Here is a 12,729-nt window from a genome sequence, read left to right on the forward strand (position 1 = left end):
ACAGCGCTGGCCTGATTCTCTGCTGTGATGGTGACTGCTGGGTGACCTTGACTTCTGTCTTGACTTCTCTGTGCCTCCGTGTTCTCTTCTACAAGGTGGGAGTTAAGGTAAGGTTGTTGGAAGGATTAAATGGGCTACCGACGTCAGGAGCTTGGTGGGCACCTGACACATAGGAGGTGCTCAGTAAATCTAGGGTAGGCATTACTAGCCCATTTCCAAGACGTGTAAACTGAGCTCAGAGAGTCGTTATTGCCTTTCACCCTTACTTATGACAGCAGCAAGCAGCAACTTAGGACTCAGTCCCACATCTGTTTTATTCAAGGCCGGCACAGCTGGCTTCCCGGAGTGCATCCTGAGCTGACTTGGAGCTAAAATGAGATTCAGGGTGATGAGGGAAAGTGGGGTGCCCAGGTCCTGCCCCAGTTCCTGCAGGGACCCCTTGATTGACTCGGGGCTCCAGGCCAGCAGCAGGTGAGGGGGCCTGGAAGGTGGCTCTGTTGGCTGCCGCCAAAACCCCCCCAGAGGCCTGGTGAGCCCCCCACCGAGGCCAATGCAGTGAAGCCTTCGTTGGTACACACCCCTCCAGGCTTGTGGGGTCCCCAGGCCACTGCACCCCTTTGGCTCTTCCTCCTAATGCTTATGCCACAGGTTCATGAGACTACCTGCCGTTTCGCAAGCAGCTACTATGTGCCGGGTACATTTAGCGTCTAATTCTCTCCACTGTCCCTTTGGCAGTAGACACTCATTGTCATCCTGCCCCTTTTTATGGAAGAGGGAACAGAAACCGGGCGAGGTCACTTTGCTAGATCTGCCAGCCGGGGAGAGTGACCGGGACCCAGCATGTGCCCACCCACCACAGGGAGGCTGAGCGCTGGGGTTCGGCTGTGTACCAGGAGGGAGGCGGACACCGGCTCTGCTGCAGAGGCTGCTGGGGGAAGGAGTCCTGGTTCCGCATCCGGCTTCTGGGCTGCTGTGGGCCCTCCAGCTGGACTGTCCCTGGTTTTCAAAACTACATGCTTTGCACGCTACAACATGGATGAGCCTGGGAAATGTGCTGAGAGAAAGAAGGCAGACACAAAGGACCACACGCCATAGGTGGTGGTCCGATTCGCATGTGCGAATCGCCCGAACAGGCAAATCTGTAGAGACAGCAAGGAGGTCGTGGCTGCCAGGGCCAGGGAGGGATGAGGCGTGACTGCTAGCAGGTCGGGCTTCCTTCTGGGGGGACGGAAATGTTCTGAAATGGACTCTAGTGATGGTTGCACGACTCTGCATGTGTATTAGAAGTACAGTACAGGTATTGTACACTTTAAAAGGGTGAATTGGATAGCTATGTGGATTATATCTCAGTAAGACTGTTTTTAAAAATAATCGAGTAGGGGTTCCCAGACTTGGGGGTCTCATGAATCCATAAGGTTAATAAGGCAAAACTGGATGCCTACAACACCGTGGCATGGTTTTCCCCTTTGGAGCAGGGACATGGCATCCGCCTCCTCCCCAGCCCTGAATTTGCCTGGAGTCTGCTTTCTCCAGAAATCACTCAGTTCCCTGGAGAAAGTGTAACAAAACAAGATCCCACTAGGATATTCAGTGGTGGGCTGCAAATCCCCTTTTCTTTGAAAGAACCCTGGGAATTTGCCCCCTTTTGCCTGGCCCCACTAACCGCCTACTGCTTTAATCATAGTGGCCCCGGTCCAGGGAAATAAAAGGAACAATAGGCATTACCCCCACTCGATCTGCAGGGACCCCATGGACTGCTCTGAGATGCTGCTGGCTGCCAGGGTCCCCAGGGCAGGGGACGATGTATGTCCCAGGCCCAGTCCTAAGAGTACCTTAAAAGGAGAGCTTAGAACTCTCAGCTGTGGTAGAGAGGACACGATGGATATGTCTGCTCGGGGCCTGCTCTCTGTTAGCCAGGAATTGTCATATATTTGGCTTTGAAGCCAGAGGAAAGGTGACTCTTTACCTCCGTTTGATGGTCTGGCCGAGAACCTTTGCGTCCACCTAAGATGAGCCTGGCATGAAACGATCCGTATTCACAGTGCCACACATGTCGGCAGACAGCCTTGCCCATCATTAATAGCAGCTGGGCCCCCCCATCCCCCAGGATCATGGGCAGCTACAGATGAGCACCCGAGGAAAGGGGGTGAAACCCTTTCACTTCCAGGGATACCCACAGCGGTGGGAAGAGCTAGCATGTTTCTGGCACACAATAGTGTGCCAAGGAACGTTTATATCTGGGCCGGGCACTAGTCTAGATGTTCCAGGTTGTATTAGCTATCCTCTGCTGCGTAACAAACAATGACCAGTTTAGCAGCTTGTAGCAACCTGTTTATCCTCACACGACTCAGCTGGGTCCTCCACTTAGGGCTTCAGAGGCTGCTAGTCAAGGTGCCAGCCAGCTGCGCACTCATCTGGAGGCTCGATCGGGGAAGTTCGACCCACCTCCAAGTTCACCAGGCTGCTGGTGGAATTCATTTCCCCGTGGGACTGAGGGATGTTGTGAACATGCACGTACAAGTGTTTGTGTGGACATGGGTTTCCAATTCTCTTGGATGTCTACCCAGGAGTGGAATTGCTGGGTCACAGGATAACACTATGTTTGACCTTCTGAGGAGCTGCCAGTCATTCTCCAAAGCAGCATTTTACAATCCTAGAGGCAGTGGATGAGTGTTCACATGGTGTTTTAACATGCTTTGGACTAGATGCCAATATTTAATAATCATGAGAGTGCAGGTTTTTTAAAACTGGATTCCCCCAGGGCACCTGGGTGGCTCCATCAGCTAAGCGTCCACCTCTTGGTTTTGGCTCAGGTCATGATCTCAGGGTCATGAGATCGAGCCCCTCGCTCAGCAGGGAGTCTGCTTGAGACGCTCTCTCCTGCTCCCTCTCCCCGTCCCCACCGCCTGCTTGCTTCCCCCTCCCAAATAAATAATCCTTAAAAAGTAAATAAATAAAAATAAATAAATGAAAGCGGATTCCCAGCCTCCTCTTAAAAAATCAGATCTGGCAAGATGGAGCTCTCTTCCCTCCATGTGATGCTGGTGGCACTGAGACCATGTCGTCCCCCTACATCCTGACCTGCCTAGGACCTTGTTCATGGTTCACCCTCCCGGCCCCTCAGGGATGAGGGTGCAAATCTCCCTTCCCTCCCTACATTCCCTCCCTTTCAAAACCCGCTCCCTTTGAAGGCCTAGTTCAAATTCTACCTGCTCCAAGAACACTGCCCAGACGTCTCCAGCCCCAGGGAGGGTCTTCTAACTCCTGTCCTGCCTGTTATCTGCACCTCTCTTGCCCAGTCAAATTCTCTTGTGCTCAGTGCTCTTCTCTACTTAAAAGCCACGTCCCCCTCTTGCTTTGTAACAGCTGAGTCTGCTCCCAACTGCTTGGGTTCAAATCCCGACGCCTCCAATTATGGGTAGGAGCTCAGACAGGCCACTTTATCTCCTCGTGCCTCTCTGTGTCTCAGTGCATGACACGGCTGGTGGGAGGATTAAGCAAGGCACATGGTAAATGGGGTCCTCCTGCCCACAGCTCCCCATCCTAGGAGCCATCCCTACCTCCCAAGAGGTGGCCCCCTGCCACCTTCCCCCCAGCAGGACCCTGGCCCCCCAGCTCCAGGAGGAGAAGCAGAAGGGGGGCTCTCCCCTCTCTCCCTTCCACCAGCCCGTGGGCAGGGGTCAGAGCCAGCCCCTCCCTCCACTGCCCTCCTCCACTCCCGACCCCAGCCCACCCAAGGGGGTTTGCAAGAACACTGCCTGGTTTGACCAGGTACTGCCCCATAGATAGTCCCCGGGCTGGCTGGACAAGCCATCCTGTGACTGATTGTGGACACAGCAGCCTGTGCCTGGCAGAGTTTCCCAGGATAATTAGGATAAGATGGCAAGAGCCGCTAAAGCCCGACAAGACGGGATATGTATGGGGGCTCCAGGGTCCCTGCCATGCCGACGGGCCCCCGGCCCCTGAGCGACCGAGTGAATAAAGTGTGCCGGGTTGAGGTGCCGCCTCCTCCTGGCTCCAGCCTAAGCCTCCAGCATGTCTGTGGGATTTGCGGGAGCTGTGATCTGGGCAGTGTCACCATATGGATCCCATAAATTAAAGCATGCCCGGAAACAAACGGTAAATGTAGCTGCCTCTTGCACGGAGGGCTGGCGGAGCCCCTGCTCACCCAGGGAATTCTGGGCCATCCATCTCTCTTAGGGCACTTTGGTTTTATGGCACTAATCCCTAAAACAACTGGATCAACATGAAGCTGCTTCCCAACAGCTCTGGAGCTCGTAGTCGGGAAGTGGGGGGGGGGGTCGCTGGTCGCCGGGACTGGCCCCCCAGATAGCTGTAGGCGTCAAGGCCCTGGAACGTGTGCGGGTCCTGGCTCCCCACCTCCCCGGCCGGCAGGGCAGGGCCTCTGAGGTTGGAGGTGTGAGCCCAGGACCTGAAGCCCTGTTGACTGAGAGCGCGTTCAGCCATGGAGTTGAGCAGCTCTGTGACCTCAGGCTCTGAGCCCCAGTTTCCCCAGATGTGGGAAGAGGATGGGGCAACCAGGGTAGTCCGAGTCATAGAGGCAGGAAGTAGAACGGTGGGTGTCAGAGGGTCTGGTATGGAGTTTCTCTTTGGGTGAGAACGTTCTGGAAATGGGTTGAGGTGATGGTTGCACATCATGAATGTACTTAATACCACCGAGTAATACACTTACAAAGGGGTCCAGATGGTAAACTGTACGTTAGGTATATTTTATCACAATAAAGAAATACGGAACCAGGGGCTGGGGTTGGGAGAAACGGGGTGACCACCCGGCAGAGTGAACTGAAGATTAGCTAGGTTATCATTCTAATTATACTCAACCAGCAGGTAGTTATGCCAAGTTCCGTGCAGAGCTGAGGGGGCTTGGGGAGTGACGGGGCCAGCAGGTGGAACTCCACTGCCCAGCGGCCAGCCTGGTGTCCTCGGGCAGGGGTCACCAGGCAAGGAAGACACTCACCGTGGTTTTGCTGGGGACCAGCCCTGCGCTGCCCCAAACCAGCTCAGCCAAGTCCCTGACAGCAAAGCCAGGCCATCGTGGGGGAGGAGTGGTGCCCAGCAGTTCGGGGGTCCACCCGTTGGGCAAGTGTGGCCAAGACTCACCCTTGTCCCCTCCTGTCCTTCCAGGTCACGTCTGCATCTCTCGAGGCAACGACAGCTGTCCATGCCCCCGCCAGGGAGCCTGAGCCTCGGCCAGGCGCCCCAGCAGAGAGCACACCCAGAGGCCCCAGGACGGCCCAGGAGCTGGGGCCCCCCCGGTGTCAGCAGAGCGGCGTGCCCGGAGTGGACCTCGTGGGCACAGGCGCAGGTAGACACGGGCACTTCCCCGTCTCCGGGTGCTGGCGTGGCTCATGCCTCCCCAGCAGGGAGGGTGGCTCCCAGCACTGAGTTCAGACACGGACCTCCACCCCACCGTCACCACGTTCTCGGGGAGAGCCTGGAGGCCGGGTCTCTCCCTTCCTTGAGTTTGGGTCTTTTTCTTTCACACTCTTCAGGGATTAAAGCAGAATCTCTGCTTCCCGACGCCCCCTCATCCCCGATTCACAGTCTCTGTGTGTTGTATTTGTTCTCTGTAATTCCACCATATTCACTCGTTCATTTTAAAACAAATGTAATGGATCTGCAGAACCCACTGCCCGAGCACTGAGACAGGCCCTCCACGGGGCTGCACCCACGTCCACCCCCCCAGGAACCACCCGCTCACACCCGGCTCTCTCCGGTACACCTGTGTTTGCCCAAACCGCCATTATCTACTTTTCCTGGGGGTCTGAGCCGCGTCTCGGCCAGCTGCCCTCCCGGCTCCGCGGGTCCGTCTGTGTGGTCGCCGCCCTGTGCTGTCCCGACTCCCCGCGCGATGCCGTGGGCATCCCCTCTCTGTCCGTGCTGCAGGGACCGTTCCTGGTCCTCTCCGTCGGGAATGCGCTGAGGCCTGGCACGCGGCTCTCTCGGGGGCTAGCCTCAGCTGGGCCAGAGGGAACCAGAGCATATGGCTGGGGAAGACGCTGCCCACCGAAGCCCAGTGTGTGCATTTTGCTGCCACCGCACCAGCCCCGGAGACCCTGTCTGCCCATCTTGGCACTTTCCCCGATGACAGAGAGGCTGTCCCTCCCTGGGTGACAGGCCTGTGAATGTGGAGTCCTGGGGCCTTCACTGCGGGGCCTGTGGGTGGATCTCAGGCAGGCCATTTGGCCGATGTCGGTGTGCGTGGGCACCTGCGTTCTTATCTGGGGAGGGTTCTAGAACAGCCCTGAGGGGACTGAGTCCCGGGACCCGTGCCAGCCCCTGGTGTGAGCCTGTGTTGAAAGCGCTGCTTGTTAGTGGACGCATCTCGGGAGGAGCCAGGCTCACCGATGTGGGGAGGGGGTGGTGACGTTGGGGGCAGCTGGCCTGGCCTGCCCTCCGGTCCTGGGCTGCCATCTGGGGCATCCGTCTCCAGGACAACCCCAGTACCCACCTCTTTCTCTCTGTGAAGAGCTCTCAGCAAGGAGACATCCAGCTGACCAGGGGCCCTTGGAGGGATTCCCAGACCCTGGCAGATGGGCATGCAGGTGGGGGGGGGAAATGCTATTTGGGGAACCATCCCTCCCCCGGCCCCCAGCACACTCGGAGCCCCAGACAAGTGTCTTCTTCCACTCCATGCCTCTTCCTCCTCATCTGAGAAATGGGAACAAAGGCTAACGGGGAGGCCTGGCTTACAGGGCAGGCATGGGAATCAGCTTAGCTGGGACGGAAGAGGGTCCGGTGCGGGGCTGGCCCCGAGTGCTTGTAGGTAGCCGTTGTGACTGGAGTCCCAGGCACCTGGCCACACCTCTTCCAGGCAGTGCGGAGCATCCTCGAGGATGCTCTCCCACCTCCTCCATCCCAACCACGCCTCAGCTCCCGGTAGTGTCCTGCAAAACCTGACCCTGGGGGAGCCTCGCCTCCCCGCCCCCCACTGGCACACAAAAGGCCCAGCCCCCCCACCCCCGAGCCCTGGGGCTGCCCCGGGGCAGGGCAGGGGCCCAAGGCCCACGTCTCCCAGCTGCTCCCGTCAGGCTGCAGCCCTGCCCAGCAGGGGGTGGGCAGCTTCACGGCCAGAGAGCTGCCAGGAGCGCCGTCCTGGAGTCAGGCTCCTCCCCGGGAGGCTGCTGATGCTGCTCAGAAACGTGACAGTGACTAATGGCTTATTACACACCTGCCACCTCTCATCGGGCGGGCAGGCCCAGCCCCCGGGCCAGCTGTGCACTACCAGCTGGATGGCGGGCAGGCGCCGGGGGCAAACACATCCAGACACATGGGCATGGGAGCTGGGATGCACAGGAGCAGACGCAGACCCAGCAAGTGCACCGCACGCAGAGGTGCACACAGAGGCATGTACATACGGATCCGTGTGCACATACACGCCCCGGGACTCATTTACGCATACATCTGAACGCACATCACAGGCACACACATCCAGGACACGCGCGCGCGCACACACGCCCGGTCCTGTCACTTCCTCTCTCCAGAGCTCTGGACCCCTGTCTCCCCACTGTCCCTCCCCACCCCCCTCACTGAAGCAGGGGCGTCTCCCAGAAGGCCTGGGGGCTGTAAGCATCTGTTGTCTCGCGGAGTAACTACCCAGCGTGGTCCATTTCTGGCCCTCCGTTCCCTGCAAACATCCTGTACGTAGCGACACGGCATTGGCAGGGGGAGGAAGCTGTCACAGTGGGAACCTTTGTGCCAGGCCGGGTGGTTGGGCGGGGTGCCCCCGGGGACACGGGGGGCCCCCCCGCTTTGTTCTCTCCCAAAGGTGGATGTTGCATGGTTCAGAGCGCCCACCTGGGATGTGATCATGTGCTGGTTTTAGGGAGTATCGCTCTGGGGCTGCAGGGAAATGGGACTCCAGGCAAGCCGCATGCCTTGGACTGACCGGTAGTCTCCTGCGGGAGGGAGAAGGGTACGACTGAAGCCTGGCCGTGGGACGGCCTCCTTGCGTCCGGCGGCAAGCCCCCAGGCTCAGCTCTGTCCTGCTGTTCTTAAGCCTTTAATCCAAGCAAGGTCCTTTGCTCATGTGGCTCACTCACATGTGGTATAAAATCCAGTGAGAGGACGCTCCCAACTCATCACAAATGGATGGGAACAGGCATTCCTGAACAATGATCTTTGTGCAGCCGTAGCCTCCTTGGGAGAGAAGCAGCACCATCTGGTGATAAGCGAGGGTGTGGCTTGGTGTCCAAGACCCAGGTCCAAGTTTCCAAGTCAGCGCGGCACTTCCCAGACATGGAGACTTTGCAAGGTTCAGAATCTTCCAGAAGCTTAGCTGCTCCAATGGCGAGTAGGCGTGGTAAAAAATGGTCTTCCCGTAGCATCATGTCAGTGGGATGAACATCAAGGAGGTACTCAGGGTTGCTGTGCAAGGTTGTGCATATTGCACACTGCACAACTCCAGGGTGTGCCATTCGCCTTGTGGTCTCTGTGAATGTGCTTCTTGTGTGGTCATCAGGGCTGCCATACTGCACAGCTAAGTGGTAGCCCCATGGTTATGCCCCATGGGCCCTAGATGTCCTTTCTGAGCTGTGAAAGTAGCAAATAACGTCTCTACTAAGAGAGCTAGTGGAGGGGCACCTGGGTGGCTCAGTCGGTGAAGCGCCTGCCTTCAGCTCAGGTCATGATCCCGGGGTCCTGGGATCGAACCCCGCATCGGGCTCCCTGCTTCTCTCTCTGCCTGCCACTACCCCTGCTTGTGTTTCCTCTCTCTGTGTCAAATAAATAAAATTGAAGGAAGGAAGGAAGGAAGGAAAAGAAAAAAGGAAGGAAGGAAGAAAAAAAAGGGAGGGAGGGAGGAAGGAAGGAAGGAAGTAAAGAAACGAGAGAGAGGTAGTGGTAGTCACAGACCCCCTAATGGGGCCGCAGTGGGGGTCACAGGAGGCCAGGCCAAAATCGCCTCTGCAGTCACAGCTGAGTTCCCGGGGCTCCTCCCTTTCTCACCTGCCACGTTGGGGGGCTGGGGTCAGCCACCCCTGTTGGGTGCTCCCCAGAGCTGCTCTCCTCCCACCCAGAAAGCCTCCACTCTCGTTACTCTGGGCTTTGGGGGACCACAGTTCTTGGGGCAGCAGAGAGGAGGAACCGGGCTAGCAGGGTGGGAGGAGGTGGCGCCGCCCAGAAGAAGCCCCCCTTCACCTGCTCTTGTCCACCCCCTGTGGCAGTGGCTTATCTTGGAAGAGGTCTGTCCTCTATAGTTCCTGCTGCTGTGGTAACAGCTGACCACCGACTTGGTGGCTTAAAACCACCCACGTTTACTGTCTTACACTTCTGGCGGCCAGGGTTCCAACATGGTCTCACTGGGCTAAACACACAGGGCTGGGCAGGGCTGCGTTCCCTCTGGCGGCTCCGGGGGCCAATCTGTGTCCTGGCCTTTCCCGGCTTCCAGAGGCTGCTCATATTCCCCAGCCCATGGCCCCAGCTCCGGCTGCAGAGCCCACGATGCCATGGGTCTGCCCTGCTTCTCCAGCCCCACCTCTGCCTCCTCCTTCCCCTGGTAAGGACTTTGTGATGGCCTGAGTCCACCTGGACCATCCGGGACACCCTCTGTGCCCGGGTCGGCTGACAGCTCCCGTGCTTCCCCTTTGCCATGGGAGAGGTGGCATGGACAGGTTGACAGCTTCCAGGAAATAGGACAGGGACGTCTTTCAGGGCCCTTGGTCTGCCGACCCCCAAGTCACTTCTAAAATCAGTTGTGTTAGGACAAGCGCTGACAGGTGCTGTGATAGATAATCCTGAACCCATCATGGTTCCTGTTGGGTGACACGGGGTCCCAAGTGTCCCCTTAGCCTCTGGCTCTGCCACCTCTTGGCTTCCAGGGTGCCCTGATTCCATCACCAACAGACGCGGGAAGAGAACACAGGAGAGCCACTGGATACCCACCTACCTTGGCCTTGGCCCCACCAATGTCCCTTCCATTGGCCTGAGCCAGTTCCCGCCCCGCCCACATGAAGGGCAGGGGCGGTGGGCAGTCCAGTGTAGGAGGGGCCGGCCACTGCGCAGGGTTGGCTGGCCACCTCTGCCCCAGCTGCCCGCTCCAGCGGCCAGTTCATCTGGGGCTCCATGAGCTCTGAGAGCTGGGTCTGAGCCTGAGGTGCTCCACCTGCACACCCTCCCCTGGTCCCCGTGCACTTTAGGGGAAGGGCTGGGAGCTCTCATGCCCTGGTAGATGCAGGAGTGTGAAACCCAGCCCCTTGGCTTCCGGCTAAGGATGCAGCTTACCCTCTGGGGCTCCTGCGGGGCTGGGGCCTCACCTGGAAGTGGCTCTTGCCTCCACCGCTCCCTGCTCCTGTCTTCTCCCCAGGCTCTGCCTTAGAAAGCACTTGTACACACATCCATGTCTCCTTGTCTGCTCCCGAGAAACCACCTGAGACAGCACATTTCCCGGGACCGTCCTGCTCAGCCTTGTCCGTGCACAGAGCAGGAAAATGCACACAGGTCTCTGCTCTCCCCGGACACGGGGTAGCTTTGCACGCAGGTGCTGGGCCTCGCCGAGCTCTCCCGGGAAAGGTGCCCTTCAGGAGTCAAGCTGAGGACACAAAAGAAGGAAGCCAGTGGAGAATCAGGCAGGTTCCTTGGAGCTGAGCCCCCTCAGGCCCCAGGCTGAGTTCCTGGAGTAGGGGGCCCAGGGGAATAAGGCAATATGACTTGCCCAGGAGTTGAGTGTATAGGTGCCGATCCTGGGGCTCCTTCATTTTTCTGGACTTCTGCTCCCTAAGTGCCAGTCCTGCCTTGGCTCTTCACAGCCTTCGGTACGAGGCAGACAGCCTCCTGCAGCCTGGTTCCCGCATAGTCGCTGTGAGGATCCAAGAGTGGCTCCCCATCCAGGGCCCTCAGGAGCGTGGGCGCTGGCCCCCAGCCTCGGCAGAGAGCACACCAGCGGCCACCTGAAGGCCGGGCCCCACAAAGGCTTTTGTCTCTTTTGTTGGGCAAATGGGCTCCCGGCCTTGGGCCTCCAGGGCCAGAAAGGCAGGGTACTTGGCTCCGGCCCCAAGAAGTGCTTGGCAGGCCTCACTTGGAGCGGGTGCTGGTGCTGAGTGCTTTGACAGAGGCCCTCGGAGGACGGCTGCCCCAGCTGCCAAGTGGCAACTGCTCGGAGGGCACGGGGGCTGGTCCAGCCTCGGCCTCTCCAGCCCTGCACGCCCCCTCTCGCCAGCTCTGCGGGAAAGGCGCTGTCTGGCTGCCCAAGCCCCATCCCACCCCACCCCCGCCCCGCTCTCGCTTCCCATGTGTGGCGGCAGCCGCGCCGGGATCCAAAGCCTGTTTTCTCTGCAACAAGCCGTGTGTTTATCTTCTTGGGAACTCGGGAGCGCAGAGCCTGCAAGTTGGGGCAGGAGATTTAGAAAGCCAGGCGGCCTTAAGAGGCCCTTTGCTTGTGGGTCCATGTCGCCCCAGAAGCCTCTCTGATATTTAGTGGGGACTCACCCCCGTGGGCCTGAAGACCCTTCCTTCTGTTGTGCGGCTGAGCCAGGGTCCGCTCGCTCTCAGCTGGTCCCTTGCTGGCGTGTGACTCTGGGTGTCTGAGTGATTTCAGTTTCATGAAATAAGGAGAAGAGAATTTAACGCGTGTGGTTTAATAAAACGATAAACCGAGCGTTGGCTGAAACGCGCGGTTCGTGATGGTGCAGAGCTCAGAGCAGCTCTTTCACCACAGAGCCACTGCCGAGAGGGTCTGCGTGTCTGAGCCCCCATTTCTTTCCAAGGAAGCTTGTGGTTGGGCTTTCAGGTGGAAACAAAGAGATGAGCCGAGCAGTTGTGGGGTTCAGGTGGGGGCCCCAGGGAGCACCTGACCCCATGGCCAGTTGTCCCCCTCCTGCCCCGGCCTCTGCTCACCCACCATCCTGCCTTCCCCTGTTCTAGCTGATAAGCTGGCGCTTGGGGACCTCAGCTACCCGAGTTTGGCACCACGTGGGTTTAATTGGCTCCAAGAGCTGCACTTCCAAACCCTGCTGTGCCCCACATCAGCTCGCACCTATGGCCTGAGAGCAGAAGCCACTTGAAAACTGGGCACCTGTCCCAGCAGACCTTTGCCTGTGTCACCATGACTGCCTGTTTGCATGTCGACACCATCACTGATGTGTATGCATTTGCTCATAAATGTTTATTGAGCACCTACTACTATGTGCCAAAGGCTGTGTTAGGCAAAATGCGGGATACCAGGCAGTGTTCGGTGCCGTGAAGAGAAATAGGGTAGGGGGACACAGAAGGGTGAGAGCTGCGACTTGAGGCAGGGTGGTCACAGAAGGCCTTGTTGAGGAGTGGTATTGGGCAGAGAGTTCCAGGCTGTGGGAAGAGCAAGTGCAAAGGCCCTGGGGCAACCTGTGCTCAGCTCACTTGCCTTCTTCATGAAGGCAGGGACTATATCTTACTGTCTTCTCTCCCCTGAACCTGGCACAGTGCACATAATAGGTACCCCGTAGTCATCTGTGGAGCAAATACAAGTTTTTCTGTCAGCTAGTGCTGGGGAACCAGACCAGGGATGGTAAGGAGGGAAGGAGGTTCTTGTACATATAGGGGGCATATATCTCCTCAGGCTTCCTGTGCTGGGGGCTGATGTTCCAGGCAGGTTCTTACTCCATTCCAGAACCTTTCTTCCCTCCCAGGGTGCTGCTCCAAACTATAAAATTCTAGGGATCCCTGGCTGCTTGCTTTTCCAGAGGTTTGACCTTTTGGGGTCAAGGGCACTTGAAGGTCACCTGCGAATGATTG

General features: G+C 58.2%; 1 protein-coding gene across 5 annotated transcripts in view; it reads left to right on the top strand.

Annotated features, from left to right (window-relative positions):
• Positions 1-12,729, top strand: part of GSE1 (Gse1 coiled-coil protein) — a 398,424-nt gene that overhangs the window by 139,675 nt on the left and 246,020 nt on the right. For all 5 annotated transcript variants that reach the window (XR_012375210.1, XM_073882349.1, XM_073882351.1 and 2 more), the window contains exon 2: positions 5,146-5,326. Coding sequence is in view for 4 of the 5 variants with exons in the window: in XM_073882349.1 (XP_073738450.1) it covers positions 5,146-5,326 (181 nt within the window). In the remaining variant the exon portion in view is untranslated. The remainder of the gene's footprint in view (positions 1-5,145; positions 5,327-12,729) is intronic.

Source organism: Callorhinus ursinus, unplaced genomic scaffold (genome assembly GCF_003265705.2).
Source record: "Callorhinus ursinus isolate GAN/ISIS: 27379988/994484 unplaced genomic scaffold, GSC_fseal_2.0 scaffold46, whole genome shotgun sequence".
Taxonomy (NCBI): Eukaryota; Metazoa; Chordata; class Mammalia; order Carnivora; family Otariidae; genus Callorhinus; species Callorhinus ursinus.